The sequence below is a fragment of the Nomascus leucogenys genome, chromosome 10 (genome assembly GCF_006542625.1).
Source record: "Nomascus leucogenys isolate Asia chromosome 10, Asia_NLE_v1, whole genome shotgun sequence".
Taxonomy (NCBI): domain Eukaryota; kingdom Metazoa; phylum Chordata; class Mammalia; order Primates; family Hylobatidae; genus Nomascus; species Nomascus leucogenys.
The window spans coordinates 55,239,192-55,267,108 of NC_044390.1; the positions used below are offsets into that span (position 1 = coordinate 55,239,192).

The window sequence follows — 27,917 nt, forward strand, 5'->3', positions numbered from 1 at the left end:
CCATTGGATAGATATACCATAATTTGTTTATCCATCCATCCATTGTTAGACATTTGGGTTGCTTCCACTCTTTAGCTATTATGAATAGTTCTACTATGAACATTGATGTATAACATAAAAGGAAAATAAAATCTCAGGACCTCAATTCACTCTCCCAAAAAGAAAAAATTAAGCTGAAAGCTGAGTCATGCGAGAACCTGCCAGAAAGCTTTAGTAGATATTGGTAAGCTGATTCTAACATTTATTTGAAAATGCAAACGACCTAGAATAGAAAAAGTTGATTATATAAAGGAGAACAAAGTTGGAATACTTATACTGTCTGGCTTCAAGACTTCTGTAAGAGTGAAATCAGCAAGTTGGTGGGACAGGAGGTCCCCCCAGTTGGATCCCCCTACAACAACAATAATTTCACAGCCATCCATGGAAAAAGTGCCTTTCTGAGTGTCTTGGGATTCAGGTAGGCATGTGTGAAATCCAAAGGAACTCAAGACCTAGAAGGGTTGTTTTGAGAAGGCAGACCCACACCCAGGTGGCAGACCTGCTGATCTGGTCCCAGCTCCCTATTCTGGTAGAGGGCCTATTTCATAAAGGGCTTAGGACCAGAGACAGCAACCACCCAAGGACTCCTTGGCCTCTGGAGCTGCAGGGAGCTCTGGCTCAGGTGCATCCCATACACTCCAGAGCACAGAGTCCAAGAAGTGGGAGCTTTGCAGGGTCCCACAGAGTGGAGACCTGGGAGGATTACTGGTTGTACACACAGAGGAAAAAACAAACCACACAAGTGAAATATATAAACATATGGTTATATGTACATAAACATTTATTTATTATTGTTATTTTTTGGATGGAGTTTCACTCTTGTTGCCCAGGCAGGAGTGCGTGCAATGGTGTGATCTCGGCTCACTACGACCTCCGCCTCCCAGGTTCAAGTGATACTCCTGCCTCATTCTCCCGAGTAGCTGGGATTGCAGGCGCCTGCCACCATGCCCCAATAATTTTTGTATTTTTAGTAATTCTTGTATTTTTAGTAGAGACGGGGTTTCACCACGTTGGCCAGGCTGTTCTCGAACTCCTGACCTCAGGTGATCCACCCACCTTGGCCTCTCAAAGTGCTGGGATTACAGGCATGAGCCACTGTGCTCAGCCCATAAACCTTAATACTCTAAGCTTAAAAATTATTCATGCTAGAGTTTATTTATACAAATATAACAGATAGAAGTGTATGCACTTACGCACTCTTCACCTCATTTCTGTGAAAATCTTGCAGACATTTTGCTGTTCTGTACCTCACTCCCTTAGCCTCATATCTTGCCTCCCTTGACATTTGTGCACATCGAGGAAGATGCATTTTAAATGATCCCTTTTCTCATTGATTTAGAAGTGGTTGAGTTTGAGGCTCATTTCCGTAGAGTATCTACCCTCTAATATTCTGTATTAGAAAGCAGGGGCCCCCAATACCTGGGCAGCAGACTGGTACCGGTCTGTGGCCCGTTAGGGACTGTACCGCACAGCAGGAGATGAGCTGTGGGCAAGTGAGCAAAACTTCATCGGTATTTACGATTGTTCACCATCACTCACATTACTGCCTGAGCTCCGCCTCCTGTCAGATCAGTGACAGCATTAGATTCTTACAGGAGTGCAAACCCTACTGTGAACTGCACATGCAGGGGATCTAGATTGCGTGCACCTTACGAAAATCTAATGCCTCATGATCTGTCACTGTCTCCCATTACCCCCACATAGGATCATCTAGTTGCAAGAAAACAAGCACAGGGCTCCCATTGATTCTACATGATGGTGAGTTGTATAATTACCTCATTGAACCTCATTATATATTACAATGTAATAATAATAGAAATAAAGTGCACAATAAATGTGATGCGCCTGAATCATCCTGGAACCATCTTTGCCTCTTCTCCCCCTGCTGCAGCTTGCGGAAAAATTGTCTTCCACAAAACTGGTCCCTGGTGCCAAAAAGGTTGGGGAGCACTGCTGTAAGGGCATAGGCTGTGTATGTGTGTGTGTGTGTGTGTGTGTGTGTGCTGAGGTCTCCATGCTGGGGGACATTTAAGCAGAGACTCTCATGGATGCAGTAGCTGGGCTGTGCAGAGCTCACGTCTTCATTGGATGGGAGTCTGGGCTCCATGGATTGTTCAGCTCCCAGAACCAGGACAGCTGACGTCTCCCCCACAAGAATCCACCTGTGACTCTGCCTTAACACCTAATAGGTGTTCAAATTTTCTGTTGCTACCTCACCATAGATAACTCTTCCGGATTCAGGCCAAGGCTCCTGTGTCTAGGAGGTTGCTCTCCTAGTCATAATCTACACCCAAAGAGAGCAGGTGGTGAGGACAGGCTGGACCTTTAGGGCCCTTCTCCAATACAGCACAAGGCCATGTCTCCGCCCCCTGCGCGATCCAGGTCAGACCCCATATCCAGCTTACACGGCAACCGCGGTAACAGCAGGAACAGTGAGTTGCACTTGCTGAGCCTTTAGTCTGCCTTGTGCATTTTGCATGCATTGTCTGTTTTAAGTATTATGACAACCATGTGAGGTGGGTGCTGCTGAAACGCCCATTTACAGACGTGAAGGAGCACGGCCCGGTGGTGAGGGTGGCACAACGTGAGGCTGGGTGGGTGGTCTGGGTGTACAGCCCGGCTCCACCAGCTGTGCGAATGTGGGTGGTCACTTCAGTATCTTCCAGGCTTAATGTTTCATTTGTAAAATGAAAAACAAGGTGGCTAATATACTTAAAGGACTTAAAACAGGCTGTGTGGGTTATGTTGGCAAATGGTAGTGGTCACCATTCCTGCTCTAGGCTGCCTGCTCATCCCAGGCACACAGGTGGTCTACAGTGTGCCAAGCCCCTCTAGCCACTCAGGGCACTTTCTTCTGTGTCCCTAGAACCCTGCCTGTTCATCAAACTCTGGCTTTGCTCCCTGAGCCTAACAGGGATTGAACTGCCAGTAGGTGAGGTCTGTCCTTGCAGAGGGAGTGGGGATTTTGGGGGATGCACCCTACCCCACCGAGGCTGTAGGGCCAGGAGCCTGAATCCCCTGGCTGATTGAGCTGGCAGTGGTGGTGGGGTAGGGAGGTTTGGGGGCTCCCCAACACCCAGCCAGTGTCAGGAGCACTGTCTTCCCTGCCCACCTGCTTAGCAGCTCTGCTAGGAGCCCCATCCTTCAAGCACCCCCTCACCCAAGTCCACCCGGCAGGGCAATTCTGGACAGGATCCAAGGAGGGCCAGGAGGGGAGCCCTGGGTCTGTTGGGTGGAGCATCCTGGGTGTGGGAGGAGGAGCCAGGTGCTGATCCAAGGGCCTCCAGATATTTCCCCTCTAGGACCACGACATTGCCTGAGATTCCTCCATTATAAATGTCCCTGTATTAATATGGTATTGACCCTAATGAATGAGTGCAGAACAGCATGGCAGAGGAAAAAGGTTTGGGCTTGAGGGTCTCACAAACCTGGCTTCCTGTGAGCTCTGCAACTTGGGCTAGAGGCCTGCCCTCTCTGAGACTCAGTTTGCCCTTTTGTTAGATGGACGCATTCCCTTCTCTGGATGCCATCACTCGGGTCTCTCCAACAATCCCAGGGCTCTGGCTCAGAGAACCGAGGGGAGGTTGGTGTGAAGGCTTTGGGCATGGTGATGCAGGTGAGCATCTGACATGAGCAGGTGCAGTTGACCTAGAGTAGGTGGAACACAGTAGGCATGCTTTACCTAGAGCCCCTGCCACAGTAGGAGTGCTTTGTGGAGAGTGCCTTGCACACAGTAGGCATTCTTTATGTCAAGAACTTTGCATAGAGTAATTTTACTTTATGTAGAGCACTCGACACACAGAAAGAACACTTTATATATAGCATCTGGCACACAGTAAGTGTGCTTTATGTAGAGTACCGGACACACGGAGTCAGAGTTTATGAAGAGTACCCAGCACCCAGAGTAGGCACGCTTTATGTAGAGCACTTGACACACAGAACACTTTATTTAGAGCATCTGGCACACAGTAGGTGTGCTTTTTGTAGAGTACCAGACACATGGAGTCACAGTTTATGAAGAGTACCCAGCACCCAGAGTAGGCACACTTTGTATAGAGCACTTGGGGCACAGTAGGTGCATTTTACATAGATCACCGGGCACGTAGTAAACATGCTCTACATAGAGCATCTGACACACAGTAGGTGTGCTTTATATAGAGCAGCAGATGCAGAGTAGGTACACTTTACATAAGTTACTCTGCACAAATTTCACTTTATATAGAGGACTGAGAACAAAGAAGCAAGATTTTCTGTGGAGCGCCCAGCACACAGTGGGCACACTTTACATAGAGCACTTGGCACATGGTATACAGCATGTATATAGAGTACCTGGCACATGGTAAGTGTGCTTTACATAGAGTCCAGCACACAGAAAAAGAACTTTGCATATTGTCTTTTGCAAAGAGCAGAGACTGACACCCAGCAGCTAAAGTGCTAGCTGCCAGCCCCTTCCCTTCTCTCTCAGTTTTTCAGGCTCCATCCTCATAATCTTTCATCTGTCCCCGTCTGAGGCCCATTTTCCTGTGATCCCTCCTCTGTCCCCCTTTAAGGCCTCATCTGACATCCCATTTCCCAGATGGGAAGGCTGAGTCCAGAATAAGGTCTCCTCTCAGGGTCCCCTGTCTCTGCCCTCCTGTCCCTGGCCCGATCCACTCATGGCCCTCTCGGCCTTACCTCCCATCCCCCGTCTCTGTCCTCCTATGCTGAATCCAGCCTCCAGGTATTCTCCTTCAGCGGGGCTCTTTGTTTCTAGAATCTGACCGGGTAATCCCCAGCACAGTTAGATAGTTTGTTCCTGCTCCTGTCTGTCATGTCTCGACCCAGGCCCTGTTCTTTCTGTGTGTCAAGTGCTCTACTTAAAGCGTGCCTACTCTGGGTGCTGGGTACTCTTCATAAACTCTGACTCTGTGTGTCCGGTACTCTACATAAAGCACACTTACTGTGTGCCAGATGCTATATATAAAGTGTTCTTTCTGTGTGTCGAGTGCTCTACATAAAGTAAAATTACTCTATGCAAAGTTCTTGACATAAAGAATGCCTACTGTGTGCAAGGCGCTCTCCACAAAGCACTCCTACTGTGTGGCAGGGGCTCTAGGTAAAGCATGTCTGGAGGCAGGACTTGAACCCCTGCCAGACTGTGAAGCCAGAGGCCAGGAGCTTCTGTCTCTGAATCTCCTAAGTCTGCACTGAGAAATGGTGCATGGTGAACTCCTGGACCACATGTAGAGAGGAGCTCAGAACATGATCTCGGATAAGGGTTGGCCTGGCCCCGCTCACCTGCCACCTGAACTCTCAAGTTCATGACTTTATCTGCCACACCCTTGCCTTGGAAGGGCAAAGTGGCTGTAAACTTTGGGCCTCAGAGTCACCTTTGACTCTCTCAAAATCCCCTCCCACTCAGTTGTGAGATGCTGAGACCTGTGGATCCTGTGCCCCTGCTGTGTCATCCTGAGCTGGCTCCTCTGCACCCAGCTGGCCCGACGCCAGGTTTTGTTTGGCTGCCCAGGCTCGGAAGACACACCCAGGCTGTGGAGATTGGCTTGCCCAGCCCAGCCCAGCCTCCCACAGCCTTCCCTAACTCAGGAGCCAGAGGCAAAGACCTCCTAGAAGAGGGGGAGAGGAGGGTGTGTGGGACAAGCTGCTCCTGACAGAAGGTGCCAGAATGGGGGTGGCAGGGCTGGAGGGTCCTGGCCTGGGATGGTGAGGGGACTGCCCAAGGCTGGGGTGGGTCAAGGCTGCTGGCCTGGGAAACTGGTGATTTCCTGGTAACCGGACCCCTGGCAACCTCCCAGTGATTCAGGCTGGGCCTTTTTGGATTCTAATCAGCCTCTCTCTCTCTTTCCCTTTCTGTGTAACTGGAGGCCACTTGGCTGCTGGTTTTGATTTGGCCTTTCTGGACTTTAGATCTCAGCTCTTGTTTACCCATCTCAGAGCCTTCCCTGATCTGCCTCCAGCACTGCCCATCCTTGCACCTCTCCACTGTCCCCGGAGCTTCCTGGGCCCTTCCCTGGGCCTCAGGATCTCACCCTCCATCCCGTCTGCCCTGCAGGATGCTGCAGTTGAGCCTGTCCTGGCTGGGCCTCGGGCCCGTGGCAGCATCCCCATGGCTGCTTCTGCTGCTGGTTGGGGGCTCCTGGCTCCTGGCCCGCGTCCTGGCCTGGACCTACACCTTCTATGACAACTGCCGTCACCTCCAGTGTTTTCCCCAACCCCCGAAACAGAACTGGTTTTGGGGACACCAGGGCCTGGTAAGTTTGTCAGCAGGACGGGTCTGGGATCTCAGGATGCATGGAGTTCCTGAGGGGCAGGAATGGGGCTCAGGGAGCTGGGTTTTGAGGGTGGCTGGGGTGTGGGAACACAGAGAAGAGAGGGAGGCAGCTCACTCAATCCTCTCCTCACTCACTCATTCCTCTACCCACTCACTCATTCCTCTCCTCACTCACTCATTCCTCTCCTCACTCACTCCTCTCCTCACTCACTCATTCCTCTCCACACTCAATCATTCCTCTGCTCACTCACTCATTCCTCTACCCACTCACTCATTCCTCTCCTCACTCACTCATTCCTCTACCCACTCACTCATTCCTCTACCCACTCACTCATTCCTCTCCTCACTCACTCATTCCTCTCCTCACTCACTCATTCCTCTCCTCACTCACTCATTCCTCTCCTCACTCACTCATTCCTCTGCTCACTCACTCATTCCTCTCCTCACTCACTCATTCCTCTCCTCACTCACTCATTCCTCTCCTCACTCACTCATTCCTCTCCTCACTCACTCATTCCTCTCCTCACTCACTCATTCCTCTGCTCACTCACTCATTCCTCTCCTCACTCACTCATTCCTCTGCTCACTCACTAATTCCTCTCCTCACTCACTCATTCCTCTCCTCACTCACTCATTCCTCCTCCTCACTCATTCCTCTGCTCACTCACTCATTCCTCTCCTCACTCACCTTCCTCTCCTCACTCACTCATTCCTCTCCTCACTCACTCATTCCTCTCCTCACTCACTCATTCCTCTCTCACTCACTCATTCCTCTCCTCACTCACTCATTCCTCTCACTCACTCATCCTCTCCTCCATCCTCTCCTCACTCATTCCTCTCCTCACTCACTCATTCCTCTCTCACTCACTCATTCCTCTCCTCACTCACTCATTCCTCTCTCACTCACTCATTCCTCTCCTCACTCACTCATTCCTCTCTCACTCACTCATTCCTCTCCTCACTCACTCATTCCTCTCCTCACTCACTCATTCCTCTCCTCACTCACTCATTCCTCTCCTCACTCATCCCTCCTCACTCACTCATCCTCTGCTCACTCACTCATCCTCTCCCACTCACTCATTCCTCTCCTCACTCACTCATTCCTCTCTCACTCACCTTCCTCTCTCACTCACTCATTCCTCTACCACTCACTCATTCCTCTCCTCACTCACTCATTCCTCTCCTCACTCACTCATTCCTCTCCTCACTCACCTCTCCACCACTCATTCCTCTCCTCACTCACTCATTCCTCTCCTCACTCACTCATTCCTCTCCTCACTCACTCATTCCTCTCCTCACTCACTCATTCCTGTCCTCACTCACTCATTCCTCTCCTCACCTCACTCATTCCTCTACCCACTCACTCATTCCTCTACCCACTCACTCATTCCTCTCCTCACTCACTCATTCCTCTGCTCACTCACTCATTCCTCTCCTCACTCACTCATTCCTCTCCTCACTCACTCATTCCTCTGCTCACTCACTCATTCCTCTACCCACTCACTCATTCCTCTCCTCACTCACTCATTCCTCTGCTCACTCACTCATTTCTCTCCTCACTCACTCATTCCTCTGCTCACTCACTCATTCCTCTGCTCACTCACTCATTTCTCTCCTCACTCACTCCTTCCTCTATCCACTCACTCATTCCTCTGCTCACTCACTCCTTCCTCTATCCACTCACTCATTCCTCTGCTCACTCACTCATTCCTCTATCCACTCACTCATTCCTCTGCTCACTCACTCATTCCTCTATCCACTCACTCATTCCTCTGCTCACTCACTCATTCCTCTGCTCACTCACTCATTCCTCTCCTCACTCACTCATTCCTCTCCTCACTCACTCATTCCTCTCCTCACTCACTCATTCCTCTCCTCACTCACTCATTCCTTTGATGTGCCATCCCAAGTCTTTCTCACCTCCCTGTCCTCCCACTCCAGCCTGCTTGGATCTTTGTCCTGTCTGTCTTCCCTGTGTTACTGCACCTCTGATGGGCTCCTGCACACAGCAAATATCTCCTGGCATTTGCACCTTGTCCACTGCTGGACTTGAGGCCTCCTGAACCCACTGTCCAGGGACTACTCCCTGCCTGGCCCATTTGCTTGTGTCTGCCCATCTCTGTGCTGCTGCTTTCCCACAGGAATTAGCTCTGAGCCCCTATCCACACGCAGGGACACAGTGGGGCCAGAAGAGAAGTGTGGGCAGTCTCCCGCTGCCTCCTTTTCTGGACGCACCTTCCTCCTATCTTGCTCTTCCTCACTAACATGTCCCAGTCGGCCTTGTTACCTGCCTGAATAAAAGTTGGCCACTCTCTTCTCTTTTCAGAAGCTGTCCTTGACTCCGCAGACTTTGACCTCCTACTTAGACCTGCTCTCCCATTTGGGGGACGTGGCCTTGGTCTGTTCACTTGTAAATGGCAAGATTGATGGGTGTGTCCATGGGTGCAGTGGAGGGTGACTAGGACACACTAGCAGAGAGCCTGGCCTGCAGGAGGTGCTTATTGTGGACAGTTTAGAGTCACTCCTCTACGCCTGGGGGCTGCTGAGAATGGAATGTCCCCAGAGTGGGAGGAACAGCAGCCGGTACGGACCAGCCGGGATGTGAAAGGGATGTAGGAACCAGCCTCAGGGACGTGTCCTGAGGCCACACTGCTGTCCACAAACCTCCTTCCATGGGGACTTTTCCATGTGGCCGTCCCCAGGTTGAAACCATTTCCAAGATGAGAAAACACATCCTCTTGAGCAGACAGCTTGCCTTCTCCCTCTGCTTTGGTATTTACTCTTGGATTATTTATTTATTTATTTATTTATTTTTGAGACAGAGTCTTGCTCTGTTGCCCAGGCTAGAGTGCAGTGGTGCAATCACAGCTCACTGCAACCTCCGCCTCCCAGGTTCAAGTGATTCTCCTGCCTCAGCCTCCTGAGTACCTGGGACTACAGGTGTGAGCCACCATGCCTGGCTAATTTTTGTATTTTTAGTAGACATGGGGGTTTCACTGTGTTGGTCAGGCTGGTCTCGAACACCTGACTTCAGGTGATCCACCCACCATGGCCTCCCAAAGTGCTGGGATTACAGGCGTGAGCCACCACGCCCAGCCATTATCTTTGGATCTTGGAGACAGCCCCAAGAGAGATGGAGCAGGGGTCAGCAGAGATTCTCTGCAGCGGTTCAGAATCCAGACACACTGCTCAGGGCACAGGCTGCACCACATCTAGAGGCTGCGGGGGGAACTTGCTGTGGCTCCTGGTGGGGGGGTGCATTACTCAGGGCTGTTTTTAGAAACTGAATTGGCAGGATATCTTCCGTCTTATATCTCATGCATGCATGAGACGGAGAGACAGAGACAGAGAAAGAGAGAGCATGAGAGAGAGAGAGTTTATTATGGGAATTGGAAAATGTGATGATGGAGGCCAAGAAGTCCCATGATATAGCATCTGCAAGCCAGAAACCAGGGACACTGGTGTTGTAAATTCAGTCTGAGTCCCAAAAGGCCTGAGAACCTGGAGTTCTCATGTCCAAGGACAGGAGCAGATGGATGAGCCAGCTCCAGAAGACAGCGCAAATCTACCCTTTCCTCTGCCTCTTTGTTGTATCTGCACCATCAAAGGATTGGATGACACCCGCCCCCACTGGGGAGGTGGATCATCCTTCCTCAGTTTACCTATTCAAATGAGAATCTCTTCTGGAAGTACACCGATTGACACATCCAGAAATAATGTTTTACCAGCATGTTTTATCTGGGCATCTCTTGGCTCAGTCACATGGAATTCATGGTTAATTCAGGACACCTAGAATTAACCACCACAAGAGCTGACAGCCTCTGCCTTGCTTTCAGGTCACTCCCACGGAAGAGGGCATGAAGACACTCACCCAGCTAGTGGCCACATATCCCCAGGGCTTTAAGTTGTGGCTGGGTCCTACCTTCCCTCTCGTCATTTTATGCCACCCTGACATCATCCGGCCTGTCACCAGTGCCTCAGGTACCCGTGCAGAGCTTGTGGTGGTGGGGGCTGGGAAACATCGAAGGCCTTCTAGCCTCTCCCCTCCCTAAGCTTCTGTGTGGCCCCTGCAGGACGCAGGTTCCTCTTCCTGCTTCTCTCTCAGCCATGTTCCTCTTTCCTTCATGTATTCATGAACCCCCATGTCAGCGTCTCCTCCCTCCACTGCCATCTCTCTCTGCCTTTGTGTTCTGGGCACCACTGGGACCCCAAGAAACCTCAATTTGGGGCCCTGTCCTTGAGGAAGCCCCATGCTTGAGGAAATGGATCTGGACAGAGACATCTCAAACTTCGTGGAGTCAGGAATTGGCAAGAAGGAGATGGGTGTGACAACTGGGAGAACAAGGTCTTTCCTGGGGGCAGATTGGAAGGCTTCCTGGAGGAGGAGTTGCTGGAAAAATGAGTAAAACGATTTTAAAGCAAGGGGAAGGGTGATGCAGTGGACATCATTAGTATCCAGGTCCCCCTGCCAGGCCTGGCATCAGCCTTGCCTGTCCCTAAGCCTATAGCACTAGGGAGATTTGAGGCTGGTAGAGAATCTGGGCTGCTATTTATGTGATGTTCAAGTCTGGTGAGTTTATTCCTTTTATCTCATCCTGTCACTCATCCACCCTATTCATGGCTCTCCTGCTACAGGCCCCAGGAATCTCCAGTAGGAGATCCCACCCCAGTCTGGGGCCCTTTCTTTACCTCTGCTCATCCTGTGCTTGAACAGGCCAGGCTAAGCAGGGGCAGGGGAAGCATCCCACAGAAACTATGGCTGTAACCTCAGGATGCTGAGTGACTCTGGGCAGGTCCTCAGCTCTCTCTGGCTGCTGAAGTCTCTTTCAGTTGTGAGTGATGGAAACTCAAACCCATGTGGTCTAAGCAAATAAAGAGAATCAATGTGCTGTAAGTCTGGGGAGAATGGTCTTCAGGTATAGTTGGATCCAGGTGTCAATTAATCCACATCACTGGGAATCTGTCTCCTTCTCTCGATTTTACCATTCTCTGTCACTTTGCCTTTTCATATGGTGTCAACAATGAGTCTCAGAAGCCCAGCTCCAATCAGAAAGCCCACCTTTGTCCCAAGGGTCCCATAGATAGCCTATGTTTTCTACATTATATTTGATTGTATCTGGTATATGCTTCCACCTGGGATCATACAGAGAAGTCATCATGTGTGGGGCTCAGCTGTGGCTGAGGACATTTGGGGCATGTCAGAGTCTTTTTGGTTCTTGTCTGAGATATAGTGTGAGATTGTCTCTTTATTCTACTTCAAATGTCTTGGCCATGTTTGGTGCTTATCCAAGGTGTAGGACCCAGGGTCTCTTTGAGAACTGTCTGAGATATTATTTGAGTCTTAGTAGAGTTAGATCTTAGGGTAGATTTGAATTACGCCTGAGGAATAGGCTTGGTTACACCTGGGCCATATTTAGGACATTAGTGACATCATATTTAAATGCTATCTGGGACCCGTTATTGGGGTACACAGAGGTCATATCAGACCATCTCAGGCCCATGGCAGAGCATGTTGTGTCGTTTAGGGTTTGTCATATGTGTTTTGGCCATGTCAGGGAATGTTAACAAATGTCAGGGCAATATTCCAGGTCCCAGATCCATTTCAGAAGATAGCAGAGAGTGCTGGGGGTAGACAGAGTGCCCTAGGTCTCTGTGAAGGCGTTCTGTAGAGTGTTGAGCTATGCTCAGGTGTTGCAGAACATGTTGGACCATGTAGGAGCTATGTCACCGTGTACTGGGGCATGCTGTGTTATTGCTCTACTCTGTCGCTGCAGCCTGGTCTGGTCTCTCCTTCCTCCACCATCCTCCCTTCTTCCTCTACCTTTGGCCTTCTTCCTGCTATGCTGGGTGGGAAGAGTGGAAGTGCACACCCCTGGCTGGGAGCATTCCTCCATACCCAAAGTCCTTCTCTTACCCCTCTCCATGGCGCCTGATGGTCCTCAATCATGTCAGCTGCTGTCGCACCCAAGGATATGCTTTTCTATGGCTTCCTGAAGCCCTGGCTGGGTGAGTAATTGAGGTGAATGGGGTTGGGGATATCCTTTAGGGATAAGGGAGGGTGCTGCCCTTGACCACTGTTCTTGGTTGCCCTGCCAGGGGATGGGCTCCTGCTGAGTGGTGGTGACAAGTGGAGCCGCCACCGTCGAATGTTAACGCCTGCCTTCCATTTCAACATCCTGAAGCCGTATATGAAGATTTTCAACAAGAGTGTGAACATCATGCACGTGAGTCCCTTGAACTCTGGGTCCCAGCTGGAGCCTTGGGGCAGAGGGATCACAGGCATATCTGGTCTGGAATTTTGGTTGTGCTTTGGGGCCAGTGCTCTTCCTCTCTGAGCCTTGGTTTCCTTATCTGTAAAATGGGAATAATAATCTCTACTTAAAAGGTGGTAATGGATTCATGTCCCCAGCACATAGTAGGTCTCAGAAGGTGTGAGTTTCCATGTTTCTCTCACAGAAATCCTTCAAACTCAAGAGAGTAAAGATGAAGATTGCATAGTAGCAATTGCTGAGTACAAACTGTCTCAAAACTCATTGGTTTAGAGCAATAAGGGTTTATGATACTTAACAAGTGTGTGAGACAGTTGGCTGGTTCTTTTGCATGTGAATGGGATCACTCTTGGTACATGAACAGCTGTGGGTCATGTGGGCAGCTTTGCTGATCCTGGCTCAGTTTATTCACATGTTTGTTTGGGGCTTTACTAGCTTTAGGCTGACCTGGGATGGCTTCAGCTAGGACACCTGGACTTTTCTCCATGTGTTTCTCTGCCTCCAGGAGGCACCCTGCTGTTCACATGGCACAGACTGGATTCTGAGAGACTGCCAGGAGACTGCAATGTCTCTGGACATTTTCTCTGCAATGTTTCAAAGTTCAACCAGGCTTAGGTCAGCACAGACTCAAAGGGTCATAAAACAGTCTCCATCTCTTAATAGAAGTTGCTGGAAATCACGGCGCAAAGGGAGAAGTGAAGAATTGGGAGTTGGGATTTTGTGAAGTGCTTAGGATGTTTTTCTTAATTGCAAGCTGATAAGCTAGCTTTGTTAATACTTCATGGATTCTGCAAGGAGATACGAAAGTCCTGGGTCAGAGACAAACGGCGATTTATTACTCATGGCATAGCAAGCAGCATGTTCTTGGTTTGCATAATTTCTCCAAACCACCCAAATCCCATGGGGTGCCACAAAGAGGTTTCAGTAGTTGCCTGCTCATGCAGTACCTTGCATGGAAGGAAAGGAGCACTAGGCTTAGGGAATCTGCTTTCTTTCTTTCTTTTTTTTTTTTTTCTGGAGTCTCGCTCTGTCGCTCAGGCTAGAGTGCAGTGGCGTGATCTCCTCTCACTGCAAGCTCTACCTCCTGGGTTCACGTCATTGTCCTGCCTCAGCCTCCTGAGTAGCTGGGACTATAGGTGCCCATCACCATGCCCGTCTAATTTTTTGTATTTTTAGTAGAGACAGGGTTTCACCACGTTAGTCAGGATGGTCTCGATCTCCTGACCTCGTGATCCACTCGCCTTGGCCTCCCAAAGTGTTGGAATTACAGGTGTGAGCCACCGTGCCTGGCCAGGAATCTGCTTTTTTAGCAAGCAGAAGCAAGCCTGATATGTGTCCAGGAGCAGTCATTGCCTTATCTCTCAATGTTGTTCTCTGCAAACACAATTCTGAGAAATGGCCCAAACAACTACAGGGTGTGTGTGTGTACATATATGTATATATATATGTGTGTGTGTATACACACACACATACACATGTTTGCTTTAAGTTCTGGGATACATGTGCAGAACGTGCAGGTTTGTTACGTAGGTATAAATGTGCCATGGTGGTTTGCTGCACCCACCAACCCGTCATCCAGGTTTTAAGCCCGACATGCACTAGGTATTTGTCCTTATGCTTTCCCTCCCCTTGTCCCCAAACCCCTGACAGGACCCAGTGTGTAATGTTCCCCTCCCACAGTAGGGATATTTTTGAAATGAATTTATAACAATGGAGATGAGTAAAACCAACATTTACTGAGCACTCACCATATCCCAGAAACAGTACCATTTGCCAACTCCATGACACATATTTTGTAATTTAATTTTAATAACCCCGTGAGGTTTTGGTTGGTTTTGTCCTATTGCAGACTATGAAACTGAGGTCCAGAGAGATTAGGGAGCTTGCCAAAGTTCAACCAGACAGTAAGTGAGCTAGGAGTGGTGGAGCAGTGATTCTGTCCTGGTTTATCTGGCCCCAAAGCATGTTGTCCTAACTGTTACTGAAGATTTGATAGATGGCACCTACGGGAGTGCAGGAGGTTGACCAAGAGCACACAGACCATAGGAGGCTGAACTGGGACTTGAACCCAGGTCTCTCGACTCCTAGCCATGAGTCTTTATCTCCTAATAGTAACGATTTCCGCTTCTATCCCAGGCTGGTCCTTCCTGGGGATGGGTACCTAGGGCAGAGGACCAGGAGGATGATTGCGGGGAGTCCATCTTGATGTTTGGGTCTGGGAAGGTGCCCAGGAGGCAGTTCCCAGCTTTGGCTCTGTTTTTTCTCTGGCCAGGACAAGTGGCAGCGCCTGGCCTCAGAGGGCAGCACCAGACTGGACATGTTTGAACACATCAGCCTCATGACCTTGGACAGTCTGCAGAAATGCGTCTTCAGCTTTGAAAGCAATTGTCAGGAGTGAGTCCTTTCCTAGGACCTGAGAACTTGGGCCTCGAACCCAAGGGATTAGGTTGGAAAAGGATGGCTGACCGGGGTTACCAGAAGTGCCTTTCTGAAGGCACTTTCTATGTGTCACAGCTGGGCTTTGAAGGATGGGGAAGGGGAGAGAGATAGTAGACATGAGGTTGTGGAAGTAGACCGGGGATAGATTTCAGGACATTGAAAATCAGGAAAAGTGGCATCAACTTTATCAGGAAGTTCCCAGGAATCTTTTGAAGGGGGTTGGGCCGATGACAGATGTAGTCGCAGCTGAGCTCTGTGGAAGTCTGCCTGTCATGTAGACGCTACATGGAGCAGACTTTGAATGCAAGTCGGTTATGGTGGGGGCTGGGTCAGAAAGAGCTGGAAGACAGTGAGGTCTGAGTTTTGTGAACAGTTTTTGGAAGGAAAAGAGTCCAGGCTGGATACTGGGTGGGAGAGACAGGAGAGAGGCATGGTGTCCAAGCTATGCTCTGGGTACCTGGGTGCATGGAGGCAGCTCTCAGAGATGGGATGCCTCAGAGAAGAGAATTTGGAGAGTCAAGTCTCCTGGCTGTTTCTGGATACTCAATTTCCTGGTGGGCAGTAGCTTCTAGCTGCTGGTGAGAGGTGCTCCTGGGACTTTGCATATGTTAAGTTGTTACCTCCTGCATGCAGGAAGCCCAGTGAATATATTGCCGCCATCTTGGAGCTCAGTGCCTTTGTAGAAAAGAGAAACCAGCAGATTCTCTTGCACACGGACTTCCTGTATTATCTCACTCCCGATGGGCAGCGCTTCCGCAGGGCCTGCCACCTGGTGCACGACTTCACAGATGCCGTCATCCAGGAGCGGCGCCGCACCCTCCCCACTCAGGGTATTGATGATTTCCTCAAGAACAAGGCACAGTCCAAGACTTTAGACTTCATTGATGTGCTTCTGCTGAGCAAGGTAGGCTTCTCTGGGATGTGAATTCAAGTAATAGAGTGGAGATTTATGCCTCTGTCAAATGAAAGAACTTGGACTTGATCCAAAGGGCACTGGGAGCCATGGAACATGCTTGAAAAAGACAGGTCAGAGACAGGTTTGAGAGATGACTCTGTGGAATTCAGCTGGCAGGGGACTGCTAAGTTTGAAACAGTCAGGAGCCTGAGATTTTACTCTACTTACATGTTAGCAAGTTAGGCTGACACATGCATATCTGTATGTCTATGTCTGTATCTATGATGACAGATGCACCAAACCCCTGGATCACACAGCAGCCTATTCATCATTCACAGCAATAGCAGCAACCAGAGTAGGATTGTAGATCTGGCTCTCCATTCCCATATTCCTTCTAGGGTAACACAATGTTTTTACCTGTAAATACACCAGAATGCACTGCAGAGAGGGGCTCCACAGTATACATCTTGGGGCTTATATAGGATAGCTAGCACATCTGCCCCTTCTTCCTTCTAGGGCGAGAGTGGGAATGAGAGAGAGAGAGAGAAAGAGGATGTTTGCTTTGTTCTGGAATAAAAACTACTCCTTTCCAGTGAGGTCGCCATGCCTGTAGGTTTATAGGTTTATAACCCAGACGCCTTCTGGAAAGATAAGAAGGACTCTGAGTTTATCACTCTAGAATGTGAGCAAATACATTCAGAGTAATTCTTTCTTTCTTTCTTTCTTTCTTTCTTTCTTTCTTTCTTTCTTTCTTTCTTTCTTTCTTTCTTTCTTTCTTTCTTTTTCTTTCTTTCTTTTTTTCTTTTGAGACAGAGTTTCACTCTTGTTGCCCAGGCTGGAGTGCAATGGTATGATCTCAGCTCACCGCAACCTCTGCATCCCGGGTTCAAGTGATTCTCCTGCCTCAGCCTCCTGAATAGCTGGGATTACAGGCGTGCAACATCATGCCAAGCTAATTTTTTTTTTTTTTTTTTTTTTTTTTTTTAGTAGGGACGGGGTTTCTCCATGTTGGTCAGGCTGGTTGCCAACTCCCGACCTCAGGTGACCCACCTGCCTCGGCCTTCCAAAGTGTTGGGATTACAGGTGTGAGCCATTATGCCCAGCCAATACGTAATTTCTAACCTCCAAGCGAAATTGCCATTGAAATATGCTGTAACCCAGGTTGCCAGTAATGCTTTACTCCAAAAGTCCTCATTATTCAGAAACAAGAAAATATCCATAGGTCATTGACTCTTCCCAGCAGGGCCAAATAGGAGGCGAAGAAGCCAGCAGGGAAGCCTGTGGGTGGTGGGCTCTGATGGTGGTGACCAAGAGACATCTAGGAGTGCATGATGGGCTTGGGTTTCTGGAAGGAGGATGGATCTTCAGAAATTGTCTTAGGTTTGACTCAAGAGCCTTCAGAACTGGTGTGATTTGGGGCAGGGATATTGTCTTGCCTTCTCTCCAGGATGAAGATGGGAAGGAATTGTCTGATGAGGACATAAGAGCAGAAGCTGACACCTTCATGTTTGAGGGTGAGGGTCTCAGTGTGGGAATACAGTGGGGACAGGGGCCTCTCCATCCCAGGGACATAGTGGGTGGACCCTGGATCACTTCATTCTGCCCATCCTCCCCCTCCCTACATTCTCCTGAGGGCCTCAAAGTTTGGGTGCTCTCCACCCTCTGGTGCTGAAGCAGCCCAGAAACCCAGTTTTGCTTGGCTGCCCCTCAGGCCATGACACTACAGCCAGTGGTCTCTCCTGGGTCCTGTACCACCTTGCAAAGCACCCAGAATACCAGGAACGGTGCCGACAAGAAGTGCAAGAGCTTCTGAAGGACCGTGAACCTATAGAGATTGAATGGTGAGTGCAGGCGCTGGCCTGTTCCTGATCTTTTCTCATTGGTTCTGCTCCTCAGGTGGGCGGAGGGAGGGAGTTTTTTGGTCAATTCTTCCATTATCGCTTAGCGGGAATCGGTGCAAATCTCAGAGGCAGGGCTTAATACACAGCCTGGCCAGCAGGGGATGGTTTGCAGGTTTTTGGGACCTGGGCTGCTGGGAGAATTGGTGACAGCATATGAAGGCAGATGATGCCACTTAGCATGTGTTCAGCAAATGAATTTCTCCTCCACCTCCTCTTTTCACTGAATTATCATGTTTTTTCAAACATCTTCACTTTCTGAATGTTTGCTCTTCTGTACCCTAATTTCAATCCTGTTGTACAGTCCAGGGATTTATAAGGGAGACCTGAGGGTAAAAGTCATTCACTCCTATCCAGAACACCTGCATTGTTCATCCATCCAGTCTTCATTCAGCAAATGCTCCCACACTGCATTCCTATCCCCAGTTTTGTATCTAGCACCTTTCGGTGCTCTGGAGACACTTGGAAGGATCCAGCCCTGCGATCTGTTTCCCAGGTGTTCCCAGCCTGGTTGGGGAACAGTCCCAGTACAGGAAACTCCCAGCCCACATGGGCAGGGATGAGGTTGAGAACAAGAGAAGCATGACTGGGGGTACAGAAAGTGTCTCACCTGGGCATGGTGGCTGGCACCTGTAATCCCAGCCACTCAGGAGGCTGAGGTAGGAGGATCACTTGAGGCCAGTACTTCAAGATAAGCCTGGACAACATAGTGAGAATTTTTCTCTAAAAGACATGAATAGATGAAAATAAAAGTGAGGTGCCTCAGTTGAGATCCTTAATAATGATAAGTAGATATTTGGATGCAGTAGGGCTCTAGGTCAAGAAGAGAGCCTAGGCAAAGGTCGAGGGAGGAGAGAGGGAGGGAGGGGGGGGGAGAGAGAGAGAGAGAGAGGGAGAGACCAAGAGCGAGAGAAACAGAGAGAGAGAAGAGAAGGAAAAGAGGGAAAGAGAGAAGTGGCTTGTGTGCAGGGGGAGGGAGAAGGTCATAAAAAGAGAATGGAGAGAGAAGGAAAGCGAGAGAGAAAGAGAGAGGGAAGACAGAAAGAAACAAGAGAGATGAATAGAGAGGGAGAAACTGAGTCATGATGAGATGATGAACCTGGAGATGGCAGCAGAGCCTGGGTGTGGAATACATGGAAAAAAGTCAAGAACTTCAATTTTAACTCAAGGGTAATGGGAGGGGACAGGTAGCAGAACAATCTTTTTAGGGCTAGTGTAGGGGGCATACTGGAGAGGACCAGTTGTAGAAGGAAGTCCCAGGGAAGGACATTCTGAGGTCTGAGCCAGGCCAGGAGCTGGGAATGGAGAGGAGACACTGAGCTGGACAGGCCTTTTGAAGGTAGCGCCCTTACATCCAAGCCTTTGCTCAGCACAGAGTCCTGTAAGGTGGAGAAACATTTTTATGCTTTTAAAACCAAGATTTCAAGCAAAATTACACATTGTTAAAAAAAGTGTCCAAAAATTTTGATAAAAAGTAAGCTTCCTTCTTAAGCCTCACACTCCTCACTCTGGCAGTTTCCATCATCAATGCTTTTCTGTGTGTCCTTCTAGAAAATGGCTACCCTGATGCCCACTGTATATGAACACACTCTTTTTCTATATGAGTAGGAGTACATAAAATAGACACATGTATCTTTAAGATCTTCTGTTTTTCTCAAAATATGAGTTTTGGAAAATGAGTTTTTCAATTTGTCTTTATTTTTAATTGACAAAGTTTGATTATATATATTTATGGGGTACATTGTGATGTTATGATGTACACAATGCAGAATGATTAAATCAACCTGATGGTCATATCCATTACCTCATATACTTATTATTTTAGCAGTGCGAACATTTGAAATTTTCTCTTTTAGCCGTTTTGGAAAACATAATGTATTATTATTAACTGTAGTCACCATGCATATAATAGATCTCAAAACTTATTCTTTCTGTCTAATGGAAACTTGTACCCTTTGACCAACATCTTCCTGTTCCTTCTTCCTCCCTCCTCTGGCAACCACCGTTTTCTTCTGTTTCTGTGATTTCTACGTTACCTATTTTAGTTCTCACAGATAATTGAGATCACTTGCTATTTGTCTTCTTGTGCCTGGCTTATTTCACTCAGCATAATGTCCTCCAGAATCATCCATATTGTCACCAACGACAGGATTCTTTTCATTTTAAAGGCTGAATACCATTCTATTTTGCATTTATACATGGAAAATGAGTGTTGACTTACAAAAACAATGATGAGAACAGATTCTTCTTGGACTCAATGAGACATTACAGATAAGACAGAGTTTAACCTTGACATTCCCATGACCCCACCTAATATCTTCCCTTTCCCTAAAGGGGTCTCCTGAGATATCAATTTGTCATCTAACTGTTTGTTTATCTATCTATCTATCTATCATCTATCTATCATCTATCTATCTATCTATCTCTATCTATTTACATCTGTCCATCTATCCATCCATACATCTGTCCATCCATCCATCCATCCATCCATCCATCCTTTATCTTATCGATTCATCCTTCTTGTCTATCTATCCATCCATCGATCTATCTCTATCATCTATTTCCATATATATGCTATGTGTTTTATTGATATAAATAGGAGTCAATGAAATATATACATATTTATATATTTTAATACATATTAAATTTATTAATATATTTATTTAATTTAATAATTAGGAGTCAATGAAATGTATGTATTTATATACATAGAAATATATATTTCCATATATACTATATACTTATATATAGTATGTATATATATACTCTCTCTATATATAGAGTAGTATATACATACACACTATACTATATATATTCCTAATTATTAAATAATAATATGTTATTAATATGTTTATTTAATTTAATAATTAGGAGTCAATGAAATGTATATATTTCCATATACATAGAAATATATATTTGGTATATATATCTACACTATGTATTTTGCCCTTTGCTATTTACATATATGCATTTTGTGGCTTATTTTTGCCACTCAACAGTGTTTTTTTTTTTAAACAACAGCTGTTTTTTTTTTTTAGTATGGCATAACATTCCATATTTTATTTGTTTCACACCTTTGTTGAAAGCACTTGTGTATCTTTCCAATTATTGTAGATACGGCCAATTTGCCTTCCAGAATCTCTGTACTGATTTAGCTTCCAGCTTGCATTGTGTGACACAGCTAGTGACCTATTTCCTCCTTTTTTGTAGTTGCATTGTATTCTATGGTACTAGTGTTCTGTTGTGTGGATGTTTATCTAAACCTCTTTCCATCAATGTATATTTAGCTTGTTTCAGACTTTTGCTAAATTAAACCTGTTGCAGTCAGCATGTGTGTATAGTGACCATTGCTTATTTGTGTGAATATCTCTGCAGGACAAATTCCCAAAAGTGCAATTGCAGAATCAAAGGCTGTTTTACTCTACAATTTTAATAATAATAAAAAATCTATTCCTATTAGCTGAGTTTGATGGCAGCTTTCCCATAACTTCGCCAAGAGTATTACATTATTATTATTATTTTTTCAACTTTTATTTTAAGTTTCGGGCTATGCAGGTTGATTACATAGGTAAACATGTGCCATGGTGGTTTGCTGCACCTATCAACCCATCGCCTTGGTATTAAGCCCAGCATCCTTTAGCTATTCTTCCTGATGCTCTCACTTCCCCAACCCCTCCCTGTGACAGGCCCCAGAGTGTGTTTTTCCCCACCATGTGTCCATGCGTTTTCTTTGTTCAGCTCCCACTTGTAAGTGAGGACATGTGGTGCTTGGTTTTCTGTTCCTGCATTAGTTTGCTGAGAATAACGGCTTCCAGCACCATCCATGTTCCTGCAAAGGACATGATCTTGTTCATTTTTATGGCTGCATAGTATTCCATGGTGTATATGAACCACATTTTCTTTATCTGGATTATCATTGATGGGCATTTGGGTTGATTCCATGTCTTCACTATTCTGCATAGTGCTGCAATGAATATATGCATGCATGTATCTTTATAACAGAATGATTTATATTCATTTGGATCTATACCCAGTAATGGGATTTCTGGGTCAAATGGTATTTCTGCCCCTAGATCTTTGAGGACTCGCCACACTGAATTTTTGTCAGTCTGCATATTTCTTCTTTTAGTGAACGTTTCCTTAAATAAGAGTGGGATAGAACATCTCTTGCCATTTTTTTTCTTTTTATGGAAGAGATCATCTTACATTGCTGTTTTCCTTTGGGTTATTTTCCCATATTTACTTATGAGACTATGTATTAAAATAAATCTTTTTTTCTGTCTTTTGTTGCCTTTTGACTTCTTGGGGACACTTTTGGTTAGTCGATATGAAGCCAATTTTTTCCACATTTTCTTTTGTAGCTGTACTATCCATCCATTTCCCAGGGTTTTGTGGGGCTTCCTTTACCAGATGTGGGTTTTCACTTATTCACATATCTGTCTCTGAGTTCCTTATTCTGTTCTTTGGTCTGTTTTTCTGTTCTTGCAGCTTTGCCATGCTACATTTATTACTGTAACTCAGTAATAGGTCTTAATATCTGGTAGAGTGACTTTCTCTTCTGTTTTTATTTCAATAATTTGGGGGTGGGGTACAGCTGGTTTTTGGTTACATGGATGAGTGCACCTGTCTCCTAAGCAGTGTACACTGCACCCAATATGTAACCTTTTGTCCCTTGCCTCCCTCCCAACCTCCCTCCCTGAGTCCCCAAAGTCCGTTATATCACTCTGTATATTTTTGCATCCTCATAGCATAGCTTCCACTTATAAGTGAGACTATATGATTTTTTTTTTTTGAGACGGTGTCTTGCTCTGTCGCCCAGGCTGGAGTGCACTGGCACGATCTCGGCTCACTGCAAGCTCTGCCTCCCGAGTTCACCCCATTCTCCTGCCTCAGCCTCCCAAGTAGCTGGGACTACAGGCGCCTGCCACCACGCCCGGCTAATTTTTTGTCTTTTTTAGTAGAGATGGGGTTTCACCGTGTTAGCCAGGTGAAAGGAGGGTCAGGATGGTCTTGATCTCCTGACCTTGTGATCCACCTGCCTCAGCCTGATATTTGGTTTTTTATTCTTGAGTTACTTCACTTAGAATAATGGTCTCCAGCTCCATCCAAGTTGTTGCAAAAGACATTATTTCATTCCTTTTAATGGCTGAGTAGTATTCTATGGTGTGTATATGCCACATTTTCTTTATCCACTGTTTTGTCAGTGGGCACTTAGATTGGTTCCATATCCCTGCAATTGTGAATTGTGCTACTATAAGCATGCGTGTGCATGTGTCTTTTTCATATAATGACTTCTTTTCCTTTGGATAGATACCTAGTGGTGAGATTGTTGGATGGAATAGTAGATCTACATTTAGTTCTCTAAGGAATCTCCTTACTGCTTTCCACAGAGGTTGTACTAATTTACATTTGCAGCAGCAATGTAAAAGTGTTCCCTTTTCACCATATCCACACCAAAATCTATTGTTTTTTGACTTTTTAATTATGGTTATTCTTGCAGAAGTAGGGGGTATCTCATTGTGGTTTTAATTTGTATTTCCCTGATGATTAGCGATGAGCATTTTTAAATATGTTTCTTCACTGTTTGTACATTTTCTTTTGAGAAATGCCTATTCATGTCTTTGCCTACTTTTTGATGGGGTTATTTGGTTTTTTGCTTGCTGATTTGTCTGAGTTCCTTGTAGATTCTTGATACTAGTCCCTTGTCAGATGCATAATTTGCAAATATTTTCTTCCACTATGTGGGTTGCCTGTTTACTCTGCTGATTGTTTCTTTTGTTGTGCAGAAGCTTTTTAGTTTAATTAGGACCGATTTCTTTATTTTTTGTTTTTGTTGCATTTGCTTTTGAGGTCTTAGTCATGCATTCTTTGCCTAAGCCGACTTCCTCTTCTCTAATATTTTATTTTCAGATTGACCTAGCCCTTCATGATTTTTTTCTTCCCAAAAAAGTTTAGAGTAAGTTCATCAAGTTCATAAAAATTAGATAGATTATCATTTGCACTGAATATATTCTCTTGTTTGACGTGAATATATGATTGGTATGTGTGAAAACAGGTAACATCATAATATTGACACATAGTTTGTCATAGTAAAATGGTTATTAATGTATTCAAATAATATTTAAGCTTTTAATAGAGCTTAAAATATTTGCTTAGATATCATATGCATGTTTTGTTAAATCAATCCTTACATATTTTGTTGCTATGGTGAAATGTATCTTTTATTCAGATAGAGGGAAATGTATAAATTCATTTGAAATACAGAGACTTTATGTCTCTTGTTAAAATTTAATTCAGATATTTTATATTATTATCATTATTATTAATATCTTATCTTTTATCTTTTTCCAGATGCTTGTTATTTTCCTGGAAAAAAAATCAACTCAATCTGGTTGCCATACCTTATAATGAGACAATGTTTAGATTACTCAAGTATATACTTTTTTTTTAAAGGCTGTTAAAAGCTCTAGAAGAAACCATGGGAGAATTATTTTATAGCTTCAGAGTCGGGATAACCCTATTTTGATACAAGTCCCAGGAGCTACACAAGAAAAGACTGACACACTGTTAAATGAGAAAAGATATGGAATATGTGTATAGTATATGATGTACTCATATTTTTAAGATACTAAAAATTAGCTCTAGAAAAATACATAAAAATAATAATAACTTAGGCAACCTGTGAGGAGAAGAAGCAGGTGACTTTGGGCCATAGGGGTAGAGGATGTTTTATAGAGCCACTTAAGTGTACAATGTATTAAAATTTTAAACAGCCACAGAAAAAGAAGAAAGATTAAGCAAACAATTCAGCTCCCTTACTGGGTCTTAAATGTTTATAAATTTTTTCCAGTGAAGTGTTCTGTTTTTCTAAGTATAAAATCACCATCTGCCACCGCCACATTTCAAATTGCATTCCTCTCTTTTTTTTTCCTTTGTCTAATTGCATTTGCTACTATCTCTAATACAATGATGAATAAGAGCAAAACACTGGATCTGTGTATTTTGTTTCTTATTCACTTGCATTTTGTGTTTGCTTCCTTGCCATAAAGGATATTTACTTTTATGCCAATATGTTAACCTTTTTAATAGCTGGCTTCAGAGTGTTGTGTTTTCCTCAGAATAATCTTTAAAAAATCGGCACCATTTTTTTTCTGGTACTTTTCTAATTCTCTGCTTTTCTACTTTTTTTCTGCTTTTTAAATTCTCCAGTATTTCATCCATGTGGAATTTATTTTGTGATAGGGAGAAAAAGTCTCACTTGGAAACAGAGAAGCTGGAGAATTGTGTCTTTGTTCCCTTGATAATGATTGGGTCTGGGGTGTTTTCTTAGGGATGACTTGGCCCAGCTGCCCTTCCTGACCATGTGCATTAAGGAGAGCCTGCGATTGCATCCCCCAGTCCCTGTCATCTCCCGATGTTGCACCCAGGACATTGTGCTCCCAGAAGGCCGGGTCATCCCCAAAGGTGCTCACAGCCTCAGGGGGAGGAGCCTCCTGGGTAGCAAGAGGGGTCTCTCAGGCAGGGGGGCCTTGTCCTGACTGCCCTCTTCTCTCCCACAGGCATTGTCTGCCTCATCAGTATTATCGGGATCCATTACAACCCAACTGTGTGGCCAGACCCTGAGGTACTGCCTCCCTCACCCCACCCTTGTTGGAGTCCATTCCAACTTTCCTAGAGGAGGTGACAGGGTTTTGGCCAGGAAAAAATCCAACATCACCTCCCCTCAATGGAGACACATCTGCCAAAATGTCTCTCCAAGGATGGTGGTCTTGGAGACAACTGGGAGACCCCACCCAACTGGGAGACCCCACCCAGCAAGCCTTCTTGGTCTCATCGGCAGGTCTACGACCCTTTCCGTTTCGACCAAGAGAACATCAAGGAGAGGTCACCTCTGGCTTTTATTCCCTTCTCGGCAGGGCCCAGGTAAGGGTGGCCTGTGTCTGAGGCAGAGATGGCATGATGGGTGCAGGGGTCCAAAAAGGGGGAAGTTACAGATGGTCGCAGTTCCAGCTGTCCTTCCCTCCCTTCCTCAGGAGTTCATGGGCAACCGTTCACGGGATGGGGTTGGAAAGGTCCTAGAGGGGTCTGCGGTGTGCACAGAGTCCCCTCCTTCATCTGTTGATCTCAACTGGGGGTAGGAGCCTGGGCCAGGTTTGGGGGATATGCAAGCACACATGGGAGTCCTATGGACACTTAGCCCCTCTTTCTGCCCCTCAAGCCGATCTGGGTGCGAGTCGGGGTCCCAGGCCAGGTTCTAAGCATGATGGGGCCGGGATGGGGGTCATGGGCACAGTCAGATTCCCTCACTTTCACCCCCAGAAACTGCATCGGGCAGGCGTTTGCCATGGCTGAGATGAAGGTGGTCCTGGCTCTCACGCTGCTGCGCTTCCGCGTCCTGCCGACCCACAATGAACCCCGCAGGAAGCCGGAGCTGATATTGCGCGCAGAGGGTGGACTTTGGCTGCGGGTGGAGCCCCTGGGTGCGAACTCACAGTGACTGTCCGACCCACCCATCCACCTTTGTAGAGTCCCAGGAATAAAACTATGCTGACACTTCTGCTTGAGCCTCGTTGACAGCCAGCATGGGGCTCCTGGGGACTGGTGGGATCTGAGAAAGGGAGGTGAGTGGGTGGAGGCAGGGTGGTGTCTCTGAACCCAAAACCCTGACGGCCTCTCTGGCTGAGCACAGGGCACCTAGGCCCTTAGTGGCTTCTCCCAGAGCCCAAGTAAAAACTTTATCCTGTGGGGAGTAGGGAGCCCTGGGAGGTGTTTGAGCACGAGAGGGAACAGGATTAAGAATGGGTTTAAGGAGCAAGACTGAGACTGATTCAGCGAGAAGCAACCATAAGGGTAGATCCCTTCATCTGTCCTGGGAATGTCCTCCCAAGCCTGGAGTCCTCAGCTCAGAACAAAGGGAAAGGGGTGCAGCTTCCACCCTGGCAGGCTCTCAGAAATTTTTAGTTCCTTTTTCCACCAACATCCCACCCCTGTTTCTCCCCCTCCCAGTGCGTTCCCTCTGTGACTCTCTTCCCTTACCTTCAGAAGCATAGGATCTGGAGCCAGACTTCTTGGGCTCAAGTCCTGGCTCTGCTGTGTGACTTGAGCAAGTTAATTCCTCTCTCTGTGCCTCGGTTCCCTCAACCATATAATGGAGACAACAGCATTACCTACATCAGGGTTTTCCTGAGGTCTCAATGTAAGGGACTCAGAACTGTGCCTGGCACACAATGAATGCTAAATATGTGGGGCTATTATTACTTACTCTCTCAGAAAGTCTGGCTGTTAAAGAATGTTGTCTTTCAAGATCGTTATTTCTACCATGACTTTAAAGGCTGTGTTTTGGAACTCAAAGGCAAAAATTCTAATATCTGTGCTCCTTGAACAATCTCTTCTCCTAGAGGGCTGTGCATATAAGATATATATATATATATATATAATTTTTTTTTTTTTCCTGAGGGTGATGAAGGCACCTGACTGTGTGAGGTGGTAGGAGAATGAGAGAAACCTCAGTCAGTGTCTCAAAATAAAATCTTGCTACAAACATTGATCTCTTTTCATAGCCTAAGGGATGTTGCATCACTGAACCCTGTTGACTTCTCTAATCGCTTCTCTAGCTGATCTCCCTCCCGTGCTACACTCGGTTACTCTGGCCTTGATTCCGATCTCCAAATACATTATATTTTTTTATTTGGGACCATTGTATTGCCTTTGCACCTTTATCAAAGATAAGTTGCCCATATTTATTTGGATCTATTTTTTGGGCTTTTAATATTCTGTTCCATTGACCTATTTGTCTTTTCTTTTACCAATACCACAACATCTTGGTTACTGTAGCTTCACAGTAAGTCTTAAACTTCGATATTGTCAGTCCTCCGACTATGTTCTACTCCTTCAATATTGTGTTGCTTATTCTGAGTCTTTTGTCTCTCCATATAAATTTTAGAATTAGATTGCTGATATCCATAAAAAAACTTTCTGGAGGGCCCCAGGGAGCGCAGGGCGCCGCCGCCGCTGCTGCTGCTCCTCGGCTGGGTTCTGTCTACTGGGCCCGCGGCTGCGGCGGCAGAGGGGCCTGAGCCGGGAGCCGCGCTCAGCCGAGAGCTGGGCAG

General features: G+C 46.5%; 1 protein-coding gene across 2 annotated transcripts; it reads left to right on the forward strand.

Annotated features, from left to right (window-relative positions):
- The first annotated feature begins 5,944 nt into the window (after positions 1–5,944).
- On the forward strand, positions 5,945–26,366 carry LOC100592711 (cytochrome P450 4F11). 2 transcript variants are annotated; one of them, XM_030820555.1, is made up of 12 exons: positions 5,945–6,287; positions 10,144–10,288; positions 12,260–12,313; positions 12,404–12,531; positions 14,849–14,970; positions 15,649–15,919; positions 17,358–17,424; positions 17,622–17,751; positions 25,139–25,272; positions 25,368–25,432; positions 25,649–25,731; positions 26,128–26,366. In XM_030820555.1, the coding sequence occupies exons 1-12, from the start codon at positions 6,090–6,092 to the stop codon at positions 26,303–26,305; spliced, it is 1,575 nt and encodes a 524-aa protein (XP_030676415.1). In that variant the 5' UTR covers positions 5,945–6,089; the 3' UTR covers positions 26,306–26,366. The 2 variants fall into 2 exon arrangements, with proteins under 2 accessions (XP_030676415.1, XP_030676416.1); XM_030820556.1 differs by lacking the exon at positions 10,144–10,288 and having other exon boundaries at positions 6,237–6,287.
- The last annotated feature ends 1,551 nt before the right edge of the window (positions 26,367–27,917 follow it).